The sequence below is a fragment of the Mauremys reevesii genome, linkage group 8, assembly GCF_016161935.1.
Source record: "Mauremys reevesii isolate NIE-2019 linkage group 8, ASM1616193v1, whole genome shotgun sequence".
NCBI lineage: Eukaryota > Metazoa > Chordata > Testudines > Geoemydidae > Mauremys > Mauremys reevesii.
Window position 1 is genome coordinate 91,291,279 of NC_052630.1, and position 17,913 is coordinate 91,309,191.

At 42.7% G+C, this 17,913-nt stretch overlaps 1 protein-coding gene across 5 annotated transcripts in view; it reads right to left on the minus strand.

Annotated features, from left to right (window-relative positions):
* RAVER2 (ribonucleoprotein, PTB binding 2) overlaps nucleotides 1-5,155 on the minus strand; it is a 64,606-nt gene extending 59,451 nt beyond the window's left edge. For 4 of the 5 annotated variants that reach the window (XM_039483503.1, XM_039483506.1, XM_039483505.1 and 1 more), the window contains exon 1: nucleotides 4,934-5,148. In XM_039483503.1, coding sequence (XP_039339437.1) covers nucleotides 4,934-5,134 — 201 coding nt within the window. In that variant the 5' untranslated portion in view covers nucleotides 5,135-5,148. Of the gene's footprint in view, nucleotides 1-4,933 lie in introns of all 5 variants that reach the window. The other variant, XM_039483502.1, reaches the window with a different exon arrangement.
* Nucleotides 5,156-17,913: the final 12,758 nt, after the last annotated feature.

Here is a 17,913-nt window from a genome sequence, read left to right on the forward strand (position 1 = left end):
TTTAGTCCTTGATTTAGTGGGACACGGGATCTGATCCAAGAGGTGAATATAGCTGCAGCGCTTGGTAATAATGACCACAATGTAATTAAATTTAACATCCTTTCGGGGGAAATACCAAAGCAACCCAGCCCAGGAGATTTACCTTCAAAAAAGGGAACTAATAATAAATAAAAATAATTGGAGATATACCTATCTCCTAGAACTGGAAGGGGCCTTGAAAGGTCATCAAGTCCAGCCCCCTGCCTTCACTAGCAGGACCAAGTACTGATTTTTGCCCCCGATCCCTAAATGGCCTCCTCAAGGATTGAACTCACAACCCTGGGTTTAGTAGGCCAATGCTCAAACCACTGAGCTATCCCTCCAAACAATAAATGTAGTTCTGTCCTGTAGTAGGTGACTTCCGGGTACTCTTCCGGCTCTGTCAATCTGTTTCTTCACTTCGGCAGGTGGGTACTGTATTTGTAAGAACGCTTGATAGAGATCTGGTAGGTGTTTGTCTCTGTCTGAGGGGTTGGAGCAAATGCGATTGTATCGTAGAGGTTGGCTGAAGACAATGGATCGTGTGGTGTGGTCTGGATGAAAGCTGGAGGCATGTAGGTAAGTATAGCGGTCAGTAGGTTTCCGGTATAGGGTGGTGTTTATGTGACCATTGCTTATTAGCACTGTAGTGTCCAGGAAGTGGATCTCTTGTGTGGACTGGTCCAGGCTGAGGTTGATGGTGGGGTGAAAATTGTTGAAATCATGGTAGAATTCCTCAAGGGCTTCTTTTCCATGGGTCCAGATGATGAAGACATCATCAATGTAGTGCAAGTAGGGCAGGAGTGTTAGGGGACGAGAGCTGAGGAAGCATTGTTCTAAGTCAGCCATAAAAATGTTGGCATAGTGTGGGGCCATGCAGGTACGCGTGCCGCTGATTTGAAGGTATACGTTGTCCCCAAATGTGAAATAGTTATGGGTGAGGACAAAGTCACAAAGTTCTGCCACCAGGTTTGCCGTGACATTATCGGGGATACAGGTCTGTCTCATCTTACGCGGGGGTTCCGTTCCGCGGTTAGCATGTAAAGCGAAAACCACGTATAGTCAAAATTACATTGAGTTGAATGGTGGGCGGAATCGCCCACACTACAGAAACAGTATTTAAATTGTTATTTTTCTCTTTTTTTTGTTTTTGTCGACCGCGTAAAGCTGAAATCGCGCATGTCAAATGTGCATAAGATGCGACAGATCTGTACTGTTCCTGACAGCTTGTAGTCCATCTTTGTGTGGAATGTTGGTGTAGAGGGCTTCTACATCCACAGTGGCTAGCATGGTGTTTTCAGGAAGATCACCAATGGATTGTAGCTTCCTCAGGAAGTCAGTGGTGTCTTGAAAATAGCTAGGAGTGCTGGTAGCGGAGGGCCTGGGAGGGAGTCTACTTAGCCAGACAATCCTGCTGTCAGGGTGCCAATGCCTGAGATGATGTGGCATCCAGGATTTCCAGATTTATGGATCTTGGGTAGCAGATAGAATACCCCTGCTCGGGATTCTAGGGGTGTGTCTGTCCTGATTTGCTCTTGTGCTTTTTGAGGAAGTTTCTTGAGCAGATGGTGTAGTTTCTTTTGGTAACCCTCAGTGGGATCAGAGGGTAATGGCTTGTAGAATGTGGTGTTGGAGAGCTGACAAAGTTCTTGATCAGATGCAAAATGAAAATTTTGCATTGGTTTTCACTGCACAGGATGCGAGGGAGGTTCCACTACATCTGAGCTATTTTTTTAGATGACAATTCTGAGGAACTGTTCCAGGTTGAGGTGTCAACACAAGATGTTAACACAAGATGTTTTGGAATAAACGGATAAATTAAACAGTAATAAGTCACTGGGATCAGATGGCATTCACCCAAGATTTCTGAAAGAACTCAGATAGGAAATTGCAGAACTACTCATTATGGTATGTAACTAAGCCCCTTCATTTTCAGTTTAAATAAATTTTTACGCAAAATCAATCAATCAATCAATCCTGGTTTTACAGAAAGTATTATTCAGTTTTTTTCAGATTTTCACCCTACTTTTGTATCATGCAAATATATAAAAAACAACATGTTTTATTAAGAAAATACAATACTTTGCATGAGATATATGTATTACAATAATACATTAGAAGTGAGGTTATATATTAGTCTAAAAGAGGGACACAATAAACAAACAGGCACACATGCAAGCTCTGTGTGCACAGAGAATGTACTGATGAATCTCACGCACAGCCCGTACATATTTCAAGCTGTTAGCAGATAATAGTTTAAAGATTTGACACACTAAAATGGGAAGTATCAGAATACATTTCAGAACACAAGTACTCAAAAGTTTTTTTTTGTTGTTTTTTTTTTTTAAAGAGAAAAGGATGAAGATGAGTGCATGCACTGCAAATGGTGTGCCCCAATTATTAAATGTAAATATTTATAGGTTCTGTGTCAACAGTAAACTGTTTATTCAAATGAAAAGTTTTATTTGGGGATTAGAGATATATTGTTTTCTTAAACTCAGAGGTGGCATTGTGTTGAGTTCTGTTTTAGTTCTGCAGCAAACCACACTGATGAACAGTATTCAATGCATTAATCTACTGAATACTTTTTTCTCCTGTCTTTCCGTCCACCAAAATAAACTCCGATATTTACCCAGAAAAATCATTAATAGTTTTTTGCACTGATTTTCACCTTTTGTTGTTGTTGTGGCAATAAACACTGATAAATTCCTGGGAAATACTGAATAAGATAAAATCTGAAAATGAAGGGCCCTATATCACTTAAGTAAGACTGTATCAGATGACCACTGTAACACTGATTTTTTAAAAAGAGGTGAACCTTCCAAGTACAGGCTGGTAAGCCTAACTTCAATACCAGGCAAACTGGTCGAAACTAGTAAAGAACAGAATTATCAGATACATAGATGAATACGATATTTTGGGAAAGAGTCAACATGGCTTTTGTAAAGGGAAACCATTCCTCGCTAATCTATTAGAATTCTTTGATGGTCAACAAACGCGAATAAGAATGACACAGTGATACAGTGTACTTTGGACTTTTAGAAAGCCTTTGACAAGGTCCTTCACTAAAGGCTCTTGAACAAAATAGGCAGTTATAGAATAGGAAGGAGGTCCTCTCATGGATCAGCAATAGGTTAAAAGATAGGAAACAAAGGATAGGAATAAATGGCCAGTTTTCACAGTGGAGAGAGGTAAATAGCACAGTCCTCCAACAATCTGTACTGGGACCAATGCTGTTCAAAAGATTCGTAAATGATCTGGAAAAAGGGGTAAACAGTGAGGTGGCAAAGTTGCAGATGATACAAAATTACTCAAGATAGTTAGATCCAAAACTATCTGCAAAGAGTCACAAAGGGATCTCACAAAAGTGAGACTGGGCAACACAATGGCAGATGATATTCAATGTTGGTAAATGCAAAGTAATACACATTGGAAAACAATCTCAACTATACATACAAAATGATGGGGCCTAAATTACCTGTTTCCCCTCAAGAAAGAGAACTTGTCCTCATTGTGGATAATTCTCTGAAAACATCTCCTCAGTGTGCAGTAGCAGTCAAAAAAGCTAACAATGTTAGGAACCATCAGGAAAGAGAGAGATAGCAAGACAGAAAATATCATCATGCCACTATATAAATCCATGGTATGCCCATACCTTGAATATTGCTTGCAGTTATAGTCGCTCCATCTCAAAAAAGATATATTAGAATTTGGAAAAAGTACAGAGAAGGGCAACAAAAATGTTTGGGATTACAGAACAGCTTCACACAAGGAAAGATTAAAAAGACTGGGAATGTTCGTCTTAGAAAAGAGGCTACTAGGGGGGATACAGAGGTCTATAAAAACATGAATGGAGAAAGTGAATAGGGAAGCATTATTTACCCCTTCACATAACACATGAAACAGGACTGAAATTAATAGGGACCAGGTTTAAAACAAACAAACAAAAGAACTTTTTCACACAATGCCCAGTCTACCTTTAAAACTCCCAGAGAATGTTGTGAAGGTCAAAAGCATAACTGGGTTGAAAAAAGAATTATGTAAATTCTTGGAAGACAATCAATGGCTATTAACCAAGACAGTCAGGAACATAACCCCATGCTCTAGATCAGGGATTCTCAAACTTCATTGCACTGCAACCACCTTCTGACAACAAAAATTACTACATGACCCCAGGAAGGGGGACCGAAGCCTGAGCCCCGAGCCCCATGTGTGTGGCGGGGGACAAAGATAAAGCGCACAGACTTCAGCCCTGGTCGGGGGGCCTGTAACCTGAGCCCTGCCACACTGGGCCAAAGCTGAAGCCTGAGCCCAGCCACTCAGGTCTTGAAGCCCTGCCACCCTTGGGCTTCAGCTTTAGCCCCAGGAAGTCTAAGGCCAGCCCTGGCGACCCCGTTAAAACAGGGTCCCAACCCACAGTTAGAGAACCGCTGCTCTAGGTGTTCCTAAACCTCTGACTGCCAGAAGCTGGGACTGGATGACAGGATGGATCACTCAATAAATTGCTGCCCTATTCTGTCATTCCCTCTGAAACATCTAGCACCAGCCATGTCAGAAAACAGGATATGTACTGGGTTAGATAAACCACTGGTCTGACTGAGCACAGCCATTCCTATGTTCTTATCCTATGGGATGCCATATGCTGGGGGGGAACGGGGCTTGGCAGGATCCTGTGGGGAGCTGCAAGTGCGGGCAGAGGAAGGACTTGGAGCGGGATCCCCGAGGGGCGCTGCGTGCGGGAGGGGGGAGCTCGGAGCGGGACCCCGTGGACCCCGAGCGATGTCGAGGATCCGCTCTCCAGGTCTCCCCTTTGGGCGGGCACGGGAATGGCGGCCGTCTCCTGCCTGCCCTGTACAAGCTCTGGGGTCCCCCCAGCCCGGCTGGCTCCACTCCCGGAGCGGGGGCGCCGCGGTACCTGGCTGCTGCTCTCCTCGGGCAGGTTTCTCAGCAGCATCTTGCGCCTGTTGCTCAGCTCCCGGCGGGCGCTCTCCAGCCGCATGGCGATCTCAAGCGGGCAGAGGGGCGCTGCCCTCCCGCCGCGCTCCGGCTGCGCCCCCAGCACCGGCTCCCGCGGAGCCCCGGACACCTCGGTGCCCGGCTCCGCTGCTGCCGCCATCTTGCAGCCAGAGACCGACATCCCGCCTGGCCGGCGAGCCCGCAGGGGGAGGGAGCCGGGCAAGGGGCGGGCCGGCGGGGAGGGGCAGCCCGCTGCAGCGGCTAGGGGGGTCCGCGGGTCTCAGAGAGGGGACCAGAGCCAGGCACCACGTGCACCCCTCAGCCCGCCCTCACACACCCCGCCCCCCGTGCACCCCTCAGCCCGCCCTCACACACCCTGAGCCTGGGACACGAGTGCTCCGGGCCCCCTCACACCCTGCCCCCCGTGCACTCCTCAGCCCGCCCTCACACACCCCGAGCCTGGGCCACGAGTGCTCCGGGCCCCCCTGACACTCCGCCCCCCGTGCACCCCTCAGCCCGCCCGCACACACCCCGAGCCTGGGACACCACTGCGCCCCGCCCGACGTTGCTCCCCCCCGACCCCGCGCTCCTTGCTCCCCACTGCTCCCCGCCCGACATTGCTCCCCCCCGACCCCGTGCTTCTTGCTCCCCACTGCTCCTCCCTTCCCCCCGTGCTCCCCGCACCCCACTGCTCCTCCCTTCCCCCTGTGCACCTGCCCTCCACTGCTCCGCGACGCCCATGCATCCCCTCTCAGCTTGTCCCCTCCCCCACTGGAGTTTGGGGCACCACTGCTCCGTGCCCCCCATGCACCCCATCCCCTACTGCTCTCCAACCCCCTCACATCCCACAGCCCGAGCCTGGGGCACCACTGCTCCGCACCCCCTACCGCTCTCCAACCCCCTCTCATCCCTTAGCCCACTCACCCACCCACAGCCCAAGCCTGGGGCACTACTGCTTCGCGTCCCCCATACACTCTGAGCCGCATGCATCCTTGAACCCAACCTCACCCCCGCCCAGGCTGAGGCACCACTACTCCCTGTGCACTGACTCCCATAACTCACATCTCTCAGCTTCCCCCCACTGGAGCTCCCCATGCACCCTCAGCCCACTCCTCCCAGCCTGGGATGCCCCTCCTCCTCCTCCCCATGCCCCCCTAAACTTGCCCCTGTACATCTCTGCCCTCTGAGCCTGGTACACTCTGCACCCTCACCCCCGGGCCATCCATACCCCACTGTTCCCCACTCAACCCCCAGACTGGGACCCCACTGCTTCCTGTGTACCCCTCAAAACCATCCCCTCTGACCCTGGAACCCCACTGCTCCCCACACCCTATGCCCCCATCACTTCCCCACATCCCCACTGAGCCTGGGATCCCACATCCCCCCAGTAGATGCCTGCTCCGCCCGCTCGCCTCGCCAAGCCAAGCACCCCATTGCATCCCCTCTGCTCCCAGTAGACCCCCCTCACACACCCACAGAGCCTGGGACCCCAATTTCCACCTTTCTCCCACTGAGCCTGGGACTCCACTGTACCCTGCCCTGCCCCTCAGTATACCCTCTTTCCCCACACAGTGACTGAGCTTGTGGCATCACTGTATCCTGCCCCCCCTCCTCCCGGTAAACTCCTTCATTCACCTAGTCAGCCTGGAATCATATTGTAGGCCCCTGCACAGTGCACCTCCTCCCCCATCACCCACTGACCCTGGGGCTCCACTGTTGACCACCAGCCCATGGTCCCTACTTTGCCATCCCAGTCTCACTGAATGCCGCTCTACCAGGATTCCCACTTGGAACCTCTTCTCCCTGGGAGCCTACTACATTCCAACCTCTTCTCCCTGTGAGCATACTTCCAACCTCTCTCCCTGTGAGCATACTACATCCCACTACCTACTGCACACTTGGGACTCCCTCTATGCACACAGCCTTTCACCCCAATTTTATCCCCAACTATTCAATGCAGCTGGCACATCACTTCACCCTTTCTGTATTCCAAACCTCCATACACAATACACTCCCTCACAGCAGGAATCCATTGACCTTTCCTCTTATAAATTTCTCTCTCCCCCTAGGTCTTCCATAGAAAAGGGTAAAAAGCCAGATGCAGCTGAATTTTGTACAGAGATAAACATAGCCAGTGCTATTGCATCCATAAAATCTACACCTTGTGTTTAGCTCCACCAAGATCCAGCAGCACATAAACTTGTTTCACCCCATGCACATTTGCTTTGATCCCCATTATAATTACCCAAGATGGCATTTGGCCAAGACACACTTCTTAACATTCCCATTCTTGTGTAAAGAATTATGGGAATATGGTAAATACAGATTATCAGAATTTTTGGCACTATGTCTCATTTGATAGATGCCACCTCCAACAGGAAGTGTCAGGTCATTCTAGTTTTTATGGTACATCAGTCTGTATATTTTCTAAGTTACCTATCACCTCCTTCTTAGTGAAGCTAGAAGTAATTGAAAAATGGGACACATTTTTTAGAACATTTTTGTTAAGAATTTTTGTAATTTTTTAACCAAATCTAATAGAAACATTTTAATTGCTTTCTATACTTTTTTATTACGTTTTTTGCTGAACTGACAAATCTTCTGCAACACTACACTGTAAACTTTTAATTACTTCTAGTCTCTAACAATGATTTTTGTTATGGAATTTCTATTATGAAGCAAAGAAAAGTCTTCTTGAAAGACAGAAGGAGCCAAATTCCAGTACAACTCTGGTAAGGTTAAGGATCAGATATGAACAAGTTATCGGTGTGTCAACTGACTGATTAGTCCCAATAATTTATGGCCCCAAAATGCTTTGTTTATTAGGCCTAAGAAGTCTCTCAGTTGCATGGTTTGGTGCATCTGCCTGTCACAGTTGAAATTCCATATCCATTTACTGGTCTCTCTTTCAAGGAGGTAGTATGCTCTGCTAGTGTGAAGAAAGGAATAGAAACTAGAGGGATCTTGGGGCTTTTATTTCCTTATTAAATCCCCTATGACGTCAGTTAAAACACTTAACCTCTCTCTGGCCATGTCCACATGTACAGCACTGTAGCAGCATGTCTGGTGAAGACGCTCTATGCCGACGCGAGAGCTCTCCCGTTGGCATAAAAAACCCACCTGTGCAAATGGCAGAACATGAGCACTTATATCGGTGTAACTTATGGCGCTCAGAGGGGAAGGTTTATTCACACTCCTAAGTGACATAAGTTATACCAACACAGGCCATAATGTAGACATATTTTACTTATCTCAGATGAAAAACTACATAAAAAAAGCTGGACTTTACTGAAAGCCACATGCTGAACTGTGTAAATAAAGTACAGTAGGCCAAAACCTAGACCAAAACATTTATCAAAGCATCAGTAGTGTTACTATATAAAGTATTTATAAGACTCTCCCTCCATCTGGAACATTGTTTGTTGCATTGGTCATGGCACAATAGGAAGGATATTAGTGGAGAGAGGCTATAGCATAAAGGCAACAAACGATAACAGGTCTCAATGATATAAAATAAGAGGTCAGGGTGATTTCCATTGGGCTGTATTTTTAAGGTGAAAACAGATTTTCAAGAAGAGGTAGAATAAACTTGGGAGAGAAACGTGTCACACTAGTGATGGTTTCAAGCATTTGGCACTTATCTAACATAAGAATATAGGGGAATCACAGTTTCATACAAAGCACAAGCTATGTGGTACAGGCTTGTATTGTTAATGTTAGCGGGTTTACAAATTGTTATTTTTATTACAATAGAACCTAGAGGCCTCAACCTCGGATAGTAAAAGCTAATAAAAAAAGGAAATTAGAAAAATACTTTTCGCATGACTATTCTGTTAGCAGTTCAGTCCTTAATGGTGATAGATGCTCCAAGAAAGTTATAGTTACAACAGGGATAATATCCAATGTTATACAAAATCCTTGGGAAAGATAAAATCTGCCAATGAAAAGTCTTAATTTCTTCAAATAAGGCAATTTTGCCAGACAAGGATTTTCATATCAACCATCAACCATTAACTGAAATATTGACGCTAAGTACTATATCCTCAAATCAAGTACACAAACAAATCATGTGGTCGACTATTTAAAAATTGTATTTCTTGGACCATGAAAAAGTTGATAGCTCTACTAAAAGTACTGAAACACTTTAAAGATTCATTTCCAGATTAAGTTATCATTCAGTTGTGGCTTTGCTTTTTTATTTTTCAAGATACAAGCACCATATAGCAATGAAATAATCAGATTTTGAGAGCAGTTAAATTATTGAGCACACTAAAAATATTCTTACTTTTAGAAAATGGATTCTGTTTTAGTTAATTATATGTTATTGACAATTAATCCTCCCTATAATGATTACCTTCTCAACAATTGCTTACTTTATTGGCTTTTACATGGGCTGCAGGGTATCTGAATACAGGTAATGGAAGGTTAACGTGCCATGCTAAAATAAATGGTTCAGAAACGGTATAGTGGAATAAAACTAATGTCAGAACCTATTGTTCTATGAGATAAGTCTATCCATTTTTTTTCTTGTTTAGAGACATTTAAAGAGATAAATCTTACAGATAAAGATTAAGCAAATATTAATTACTTTGATCATGCGAAGCTAGTTGCATTGACAGAAAGGACTATTAAATTATTATGAAGCAGCAAAGAATCCTGTGGCACCTTATAGACTAACAGACGTTTTGCAGCATGAGCTTTCGTGGGTGAATACCCACTTCTTCGGATGCAAGCAGTGGAAATTTCCAGGGGCAGGTGTATATATAAGCAAGCAAGAAGCAAGCTAGAGATAACAAGGTTAGATCAATCAGGGAGGATGAGGCCCTGTTCCTGCAGCTGAGGTGTGAAAACCAAGGGAGGAGAAACTGGTTCTGTAATTGGCAAGCCATTCACAGTCTTTGTTTAGTCCTGAGCTGATGGTGTTAAATTTGCAGATGAACTGGAGCTCAGCAGTTTCTCTTTGAAGTCTGGTCCTAAAGTTTTTTTGCTGTAGGATGGCCACCTTAAAATCTGCTATTGTGTGGCCAGGGAGGTTGAAGTGTTCTCCTACAGGTTTTTGTATATTGCCATTCCTAATGTCTGATTTGTGTCCATTTATCCTTTTCCTTAGAGACTGTCCAGTTTGGCCGATGTACATAGCAGAGGGGCATTGCTGGCATATGATGGCATATATTACATTGGACGGCTACCCCTCTGATACTTAAATTATTATATGAACATTGCATTTTTCAAGTCTCATTCTATAAAGTGTTACATTCTCAGTAGAGATCCAGATTGAGTACTTGGATTCACACTTAGGGCCCAATCCAGCAAAGACTTCTGCATGTAACTTTAACCACTGTACTATTCATCTGAGTAAAATGACTCACATGCATAAATCTTTGCTGGTTTGGGTATTGCTGTGGGATGCCTGAAATTTAGTATTTTTATTAATATTTTTATTTAGCTATGTGCCTGAAGCAAAATCCCCCAAACCAAATCAAAACATGTTTCTGATTTTCTCACCTACATCAGTGTAACCCCCCATTGGCAATGGAATTACTTCCCTTTTACACTAGTGCAAATAAGAGGAAATTATGTTCCCTATAACTCTACGGGCTTGTCTACACACTGAAATTTCCCAGCATAGTGATACCACTATAATTATACTGCTGTAGTTATACCAGTATAAATCCCCGTGTGGATTTGCTTATTCCAGAATAAGAGTGCTTTTTTCCAATTTAGCTTATGTCACTTTGAAAGCAGTATAAAAGAGTTACAGCCCTAAAACAGTTACATTCTTACTTGCCCTTGTGTAAACTGGAAATAATTCCACTGAAGTCAATTGAATTACACTCTTGTAGGCAAGAAGGGAAACAGACCCATCTTGTCTGGATTTGGTTCAGGCCCATACCTGTAATCAAAGTCCTATATGTGAATACTCCTAAATTTGAGGATTAAAATCTGCATCTGAACTGTATTAAATTTTGGGGTGTTCCGATTCAGCCTAATACAGAAATAGGCCCGTACTGTAAGTGTTCATAGGCCCATAATGTAGGAAGTAATTTGGTTCTTTAATGTATTTTTACACCACCACAAATATATATATATAGCGTGTTGATCACCGACACCCTCACTCATGAATACAACTATACATTGACATGACATGGTCCTTGGATTGACCCTACACTGCATTTTGCTAAATTTTAATCTTGAATTTTGACTTTTCCTCTTATTTTTTATTATTACTATTTTAAATCAAATATAAATTTTAAAATCTTTGCTATCTTAAAATCTCAATGTTGTACAAATAATGAGATTTGTTGCCTAAATACCAATTAGAGATGGATCTGAGCCACAAAATTTGTATCTAGATTCAAATTTCTTCAAAATTCAGTGACATCTGAACACATTTCTAATTATATTGAGATGCAAACGAACTAGTGTTTCTGTAGACATAATAACAGCCAAGGTTTAGAGCCATGCACTGAACTTGGGAAAATCCAGACCACCCTCTCTGCAGTAGGAGATGAAGGAAATATGTAACTGCAAACGCTTCAGAAAATGGCTACTTTGCTTATGTCTCCCTTTTGCATATTTTTTGAACTCTGGAACATTTTTATTCATTATTGAAATCCACCATTCCTATGACCAGGGTCCAGAATCCATCCACTGCAGCAAAATGCAAACTTTAATTTAAAAAAAAGTTTCTAGCCCTCCTTAATGCAAATAAGAGTGTAAACCAATTTTTAAAAAGTGTTTTCCAGAGTTCATATACAGCTTGAAAGAATAAACTCAGAGGTAAGAGCTGCCTCTTCCATCTCAATGGGGTATAATTTTGAAATAAAGATTTACATGTTATTGTCAACATATTAATGAATTCAGTGCTGATCATTTAAGTATCCACCCAACATATTTATCTCACAAACATAAATTGGTTCCAACAGCTACTATAAGTGCTAAATATAGTTTGCATTTTCAATACCAAATTCTGAAGCACAATGAAAATAAAAAGATTTGGGGGCAATGATTTAATATCAAATGAAACACCACAAGGGTAACAGTTACTGAGTTATTCATTTTTATGCTAAAATAAAAACCTGAAATAAAAAATCTGAATCTGTTGCATAATCTCCAGTCTGCTGCAGAATGCAGGGTCAGCTGTCTGTGACGTACATGATTATAAGCTCGATGATTAGCAATCAGAATAATTCCAGACACTCAGACTGAAGTTTTGATAGAGTCAGGCGTTATGGATTGATGAGTGTATGTGTTTAACTGTTAGGCTTATTTGACTACAGAAGATATTTCAATTAATGTTTAGTTCTCAAAGTACTTAGGAACATAGGAATTGCAATATTGGGTCAGATGTCAGATCCATCTAGTTAAGTGTCCTGTCTGACAGTGGCCAGCTGGCTAGCACCAGATTGTTTCCAAGACACCAAGTCGCATGATTCAAGCAGAGATGCAGTCAACAAATGTCCGCTTTCTCTTTGCTTGTACATAACATATGTCTACATAACATATGCAATGACACTAAATATTCTTGGTGTATTTCAATATATGACCAAAATCAGACATTTCTGAACTGTTGCACTTGACCTCCATAACAACGCTAAAGCATGTTAAAAACCGATACACAAAATGTTCATCGGAGTCATCTTGGCCTGGTTTACACTTAAAATGTAGCTCAATGTAGCTATGGCACTCAGGGGTGTTTGCTGTAACTATGCCAACCTAACCCCCGGCCTAGATGTGGCTATGTTGATGGAAGAATGCTTTTGTCAACCCAGCTAGTGTTGCTTTGGGGAGGTGGTGTTCCTACAGCAATAGAAAAATCCCTTCCATTGTTGTAGGCCTGGTCTACACTATGGGGTTATACTAGTGTAGATATGGCCTTTGCCTACAACTGAAAATCCACTTCTTGACTGGAACTTGATAGCTGTTAAAGATGGTATAGCACAACTATTCAGTGGTTAGAAATAATGCATCAACAAGTCAGGTATACACTATATACTTTTGCCCACATTGCTATGTCAGCAAGTGGTATGAAATGTGATCCTGCGCGGACATAGCTATTCCAACCAACGTCCCTAATGTAGACACAGCTATACTGGCAAAGCTGCTCTTTTATCAGTATAGCTTGTTTCACTTGTGTGGGATGGAGGGTTTACTGTACCAGTACAAAGCATGCCTTTGCCAGTATAGCTGTGCCGACACTAGGAGTGCTTTGACAGTACAGTATACCAGTATTCCTATAAAAATACACTCCTACTGTAGACATGGCCTCAATAAAAAGACGTGGTTGGTTGACTGAAAGTATTCAGTTACCAATTTTATAGCATAGAAACAAGAAAAATATCTGTAAATAAATAGCAATTTTGGCTTCAGGAACAATAGCCATTTACACTAAATACAGAGCACTAAACGTTAAATATTGATATGTCTTACCTATCTATTGTTAGATTGTTGTAGGGCTTATATGTATATTGTACTTGGTTTGGAGCATGCATTCATATAACTTGTAAAGTAAAGTAAATAACCGTTCAAAGAAAATCAATGCAATGAAACATAACACATGTCTTTTTCCAGAACTGCAGTATTTACAATAGGATTTATAATCTTTGTTAATCAGAGCATATCTTCACCAGATCAGTTTGAAGGGCGTATTTAAACTCAGCAGGAATCTCCAAACAAACCACCACAAAACAAGCCCATCTCTTTGAGTCATAACTCAGGACCAGAGAGAATGAGACTGAGCAGAAATATTACCCCTTAGGGCCCTAAGGATAAGCATACCTCTCTTCAGTAAACTGCACTGTAGGTCACTATACTCAAGATGAGACCCCAGACCCCAGCAACACACAGTCACACCCCATTCTATCACAGTTCCCTCCCTGCTTCAGAATAAATCCTTCCCTCACCTGCATGGGCCTCATTCTCCCTCATCAATTTTAATGGGACTTTACTGGCCTGACAAGCTATGCTTCAGCAACGTTTGTATAAGAAAAAGACTCCTTGGGTATCTGTCAGAGGCAGATGGAGTAACAGTGTGTTTGGAGTTCAATCCTGTGTACCTTCGCCATTTGTGTCCATTCCTAATCCAGTGGCAGGTTGCTAGGTGGTTGCTGTCCTGCTCTTCAGCATGCTGCAAATCTGGGTTCCAGGCCCAGAAGTCCTTTCTTCCCCAGCCTCTCCTGTACGTACATGCTACCTTTGCACTGTGCCAAGGGAGGGGCTGGAGCCCAGTAGTATTAGGAGGTGCCAGCTCTCACTTAAAAGGTTACTGGAGGCAAGAATGTAGGACTAGATGGTCATAATGGTCCCTTCTGACCTTAAAGTCTATGATTCGATGAATAGATCTACGAATACAGTTCTGCAGCCTCACGAGGAGCCTATCATGTAACATTATGGGTCAATGTTCTTACAGTTAAAGCAAAAATGGAATGCTAGTTGGTGTCTGCTAAAGGCCACCAGATTACTCCACAGAACAGGATGACCAGATCCTTAAGCACCTACCTATAATATATAGGGAAAAAAGCTGCATTTATCATAGGGGACTTCAATCTGAGTGACATATGCTAGAGGTCTTATAACACAGGAACTAAATATCCTTGGAATTTCTAAAAAGTACAGATGACTATTTCCTAACTCAAAAAGTGTTGCATCCAACATGGAGGAATTATATAACCTCATCTAGGCAAATAAAAGAACTGATCACAGAACTAAAAATTAGTGATTGCTTAGGTGCAAAGGATGTCAGAATTATTTTCTAGGGACAGAAACAAAATAAGTGAGACTGAAGGGTCACCAAAGAGAAAGGGAAACTAACAGAGGTGAAAATAAGCCGGTACGGTGTACCGGCAAGAACCAGTACACCATGCTGGACTGGACCAGCTTCCCCAGGCTGGCGATTTATAGGGCCCAGGGCTCCCTGCAGTGGTCGGAGCCCCGGGCCTTTAAATCAGCTCCTGAGCCCTGCTGCTGGAGCCCTGGGGTAGCAGCGGCAGGGCTCCGGTGGTGATTTAAAGGGCCATGGGCTCCGGCTGCTGTGAGGAGCCCTGGGTCCTTTAAATCGCCCCTGAGCTCCCAGTTGCCTCTGCAGCTGGTAGCTCCAGGGGTGATTTAAAGGGCCTGGGTATTTAAAGCCCCCGCCTCTTCTGGTTGAGGTCACGCCCCCTGCTCAGGACTCCTTTAAGTTACTTTCACCCCTGGAAACTAAACAAAAAACCAAACCAAACCACACAAAGGTACCATGAAAATTGTGAAATCAAACCATTGGGTCAGATGCTTTGCTGTGTAAATCAGCATAGCCCCATTACTGATCTCATTTACACCAGCTGAGAATCTGGCTGTTTGTGGAAAGAAAAACTTGACAAAAATCTCTAATGCATTGCCACTCAAGTCACACAGTAAGTGACTGAATAACTGGCACATATTGAGAGAGGGTCACATACATCTCACTGGTCATTGGTTTTCAGTCTGACAGCTAGCTTGTCATTTACCACTCTGTGAGACTTCAGTGTTTAGATTGGACATTTCACAATAATCCATAACTCTGTCCCTAAAAAATGTAATAACTTATTAAAATGTGGAAAATTGGCAACACAGAAACCTTTCCATGAGCATTTTAAATTTTTGTGAGTTTAAACTATTTTGCTATTCAATAATAAAAAGGAATGGTTTCCACAGAAACTGTCATGTGACTTTTTTGCTGTTTGTGAGATACAGAAACACTTACTGATGTCTCAGACTGACTTTATGTTTTTTCTGTTTTTATGAGGAGGAAAAAAAATTCCACTCTCCTGTTATCCAGGTTTTCTGGATGAAGTTACAAAAATAATTCACTTTGGTTTATGTTTTCAGAAACATTTTTTTTCAGTCTGGCTGCAATTAAAATAAACAGATTTTTAGCTGTTAATATTATTGTGCAAGAATTACATCTTGTAGATTAATTACTAGAACTTGCAACTTTTGAAATTATGCGAGATTCAAACAGAAATTTAACATTATGCCATTGGAATTCCCAGTAGAATTCAACTAAATAAAATTTCTCTAAGAGAGAAAATTGGAGACTGAATATACATTTGGACCATAACTATTTCACAGACATTCTTTTTTCCTGCTATTGGCAGTGCCAAATTATTTCAGCACACGTCTGATATTATTACCTATGGTTATGGTGGAAGTGTTTTAAGTTATCAGTTTAATCCGTCAGTTAAAATAAAGCTGGAAATGTTTAACATTCTAATGCAAGACTGGTCCATTACTCAACTGCCATCACACCATGAGATGCAAAATAAAGAATGAAGACAGGCATGTTTTTAAGGACTTCCGTATGGCATGGTGCAACAGGCTCCCTTCTCCAGCCTTTAGACCACCACCAACAGGCCAGATGCTTTCAAATTTATTAACACCAGTATTTTATTCATTGGGTCTCCTTCCCCAGATCACGAGTATAGGCTTGTGCTGCAAGTTCCTTTCTCCCTTTTAACAGATTTTTCTTATATGTCACCAGCTTTGCAACAATTTGAACAAATTTCTTTTATCATCATTTTTGTTTCACCTCTTTGAACAGAACCTTACAACCTTGCAAGATTCACTATCATCAGCACCCATACTGCTGCTTTTGTGAGTACTTCATGAATTATCTTCTGTTCCCTCTCTCACTTCGAATGGGCAAGGTTCAGATAACTTTTCATGGTTTAAATGCCTGATAAAATGCCTCTAGACAACTCATAACCAACTTTCCTTTCAAAATCATGTTGCCAAAGCAATAATTCCAACAAGTAAAAATCATCTCCTTTGATCCATTGTGAAGCTATAAATCCTGAACATGTAAACAGTTTCACTGACCTGAGTGGCCTAGCTGGGTTACTTGTAAGAGCCATACTCACACAATAGCCATAAAATCATTCCCACACCATAATCTGTTAAAATTACTGAAGGCATTAAGATCACTTAGGATCAATGAACACACATATAAAATGAAGTTCATCATATCTTTAGTACTGAACAGGCTTAAAAAATTTCATTTTCCTGGAAGAATGAAGAGAAAATGTGTGTAATGAGGCTGACTTAATTGACAGAGTTTCAGAAATCAAAGCAAGTAAAAATTAATTAAAGGCCACATGGTCTATTGGTTAGAGCTAAAATCCAGCAGGCTCCTGGGAACTCATCTGAGCAAACAGTTCATTGTGTGTCCTTGAACCTCAGTCAACGTAGCTGAATAGCTGGGGAAGGGCATGGCAGCAAGACCCTCATTAAAAAGAAAAATGCTGCAGCTCATCTTTTCTGGGTACATTTATTTCATTCTCTCACTCCACTAAGCACCCTCCTGTAGACAAACACTCGCACCTCTTTATATACTGGACTTTTTGTTTTGACAGTCCAATAAATGTCTCACACTGAAGCAGATTCACCAAGAGCATGTGTCCCCGAATGGGCACAGCCAGCTTTCAGCTATCAAAGTGCTTGGAATTGGGATCTGATAAACCTGTACATTCTGTAGACTATGAAACTATGTCCTTGCTTAGTACTCTACAATAAAACAAGGGTATGGCAGAGATTAAAGTCCTCCTGTGTTCAACTGCAGCTAAAAGTAGCTAAAATTGAGAGGGCAAAGCACAGAACGGTTACTCCCTTTGCAGGGTGGCTGGTTTAAGGATTGGGCAAAGAACTGGGCACTGTGTTGACAGTATGTTTGTCCTTATATAAATCTAGGAAGGAATGCATGTGAGAAAGGGCTAAGAACTTCACCATTCACCCGGGAGAGATGACAATCGCGGTACAACTACTTTGATTGCCAGGGTTGGGACTTATATGGAGTTGTTCACAGGCTCACTAATGATACCTTGTTGTTTCAGACTTGTACCACCTATCAGCACAGGGCTTTAAGATGGCTACAGATCTAGAAACTCTGATAGTGAAGTTAATAGTCTGCCAACACACCTCTTCTTA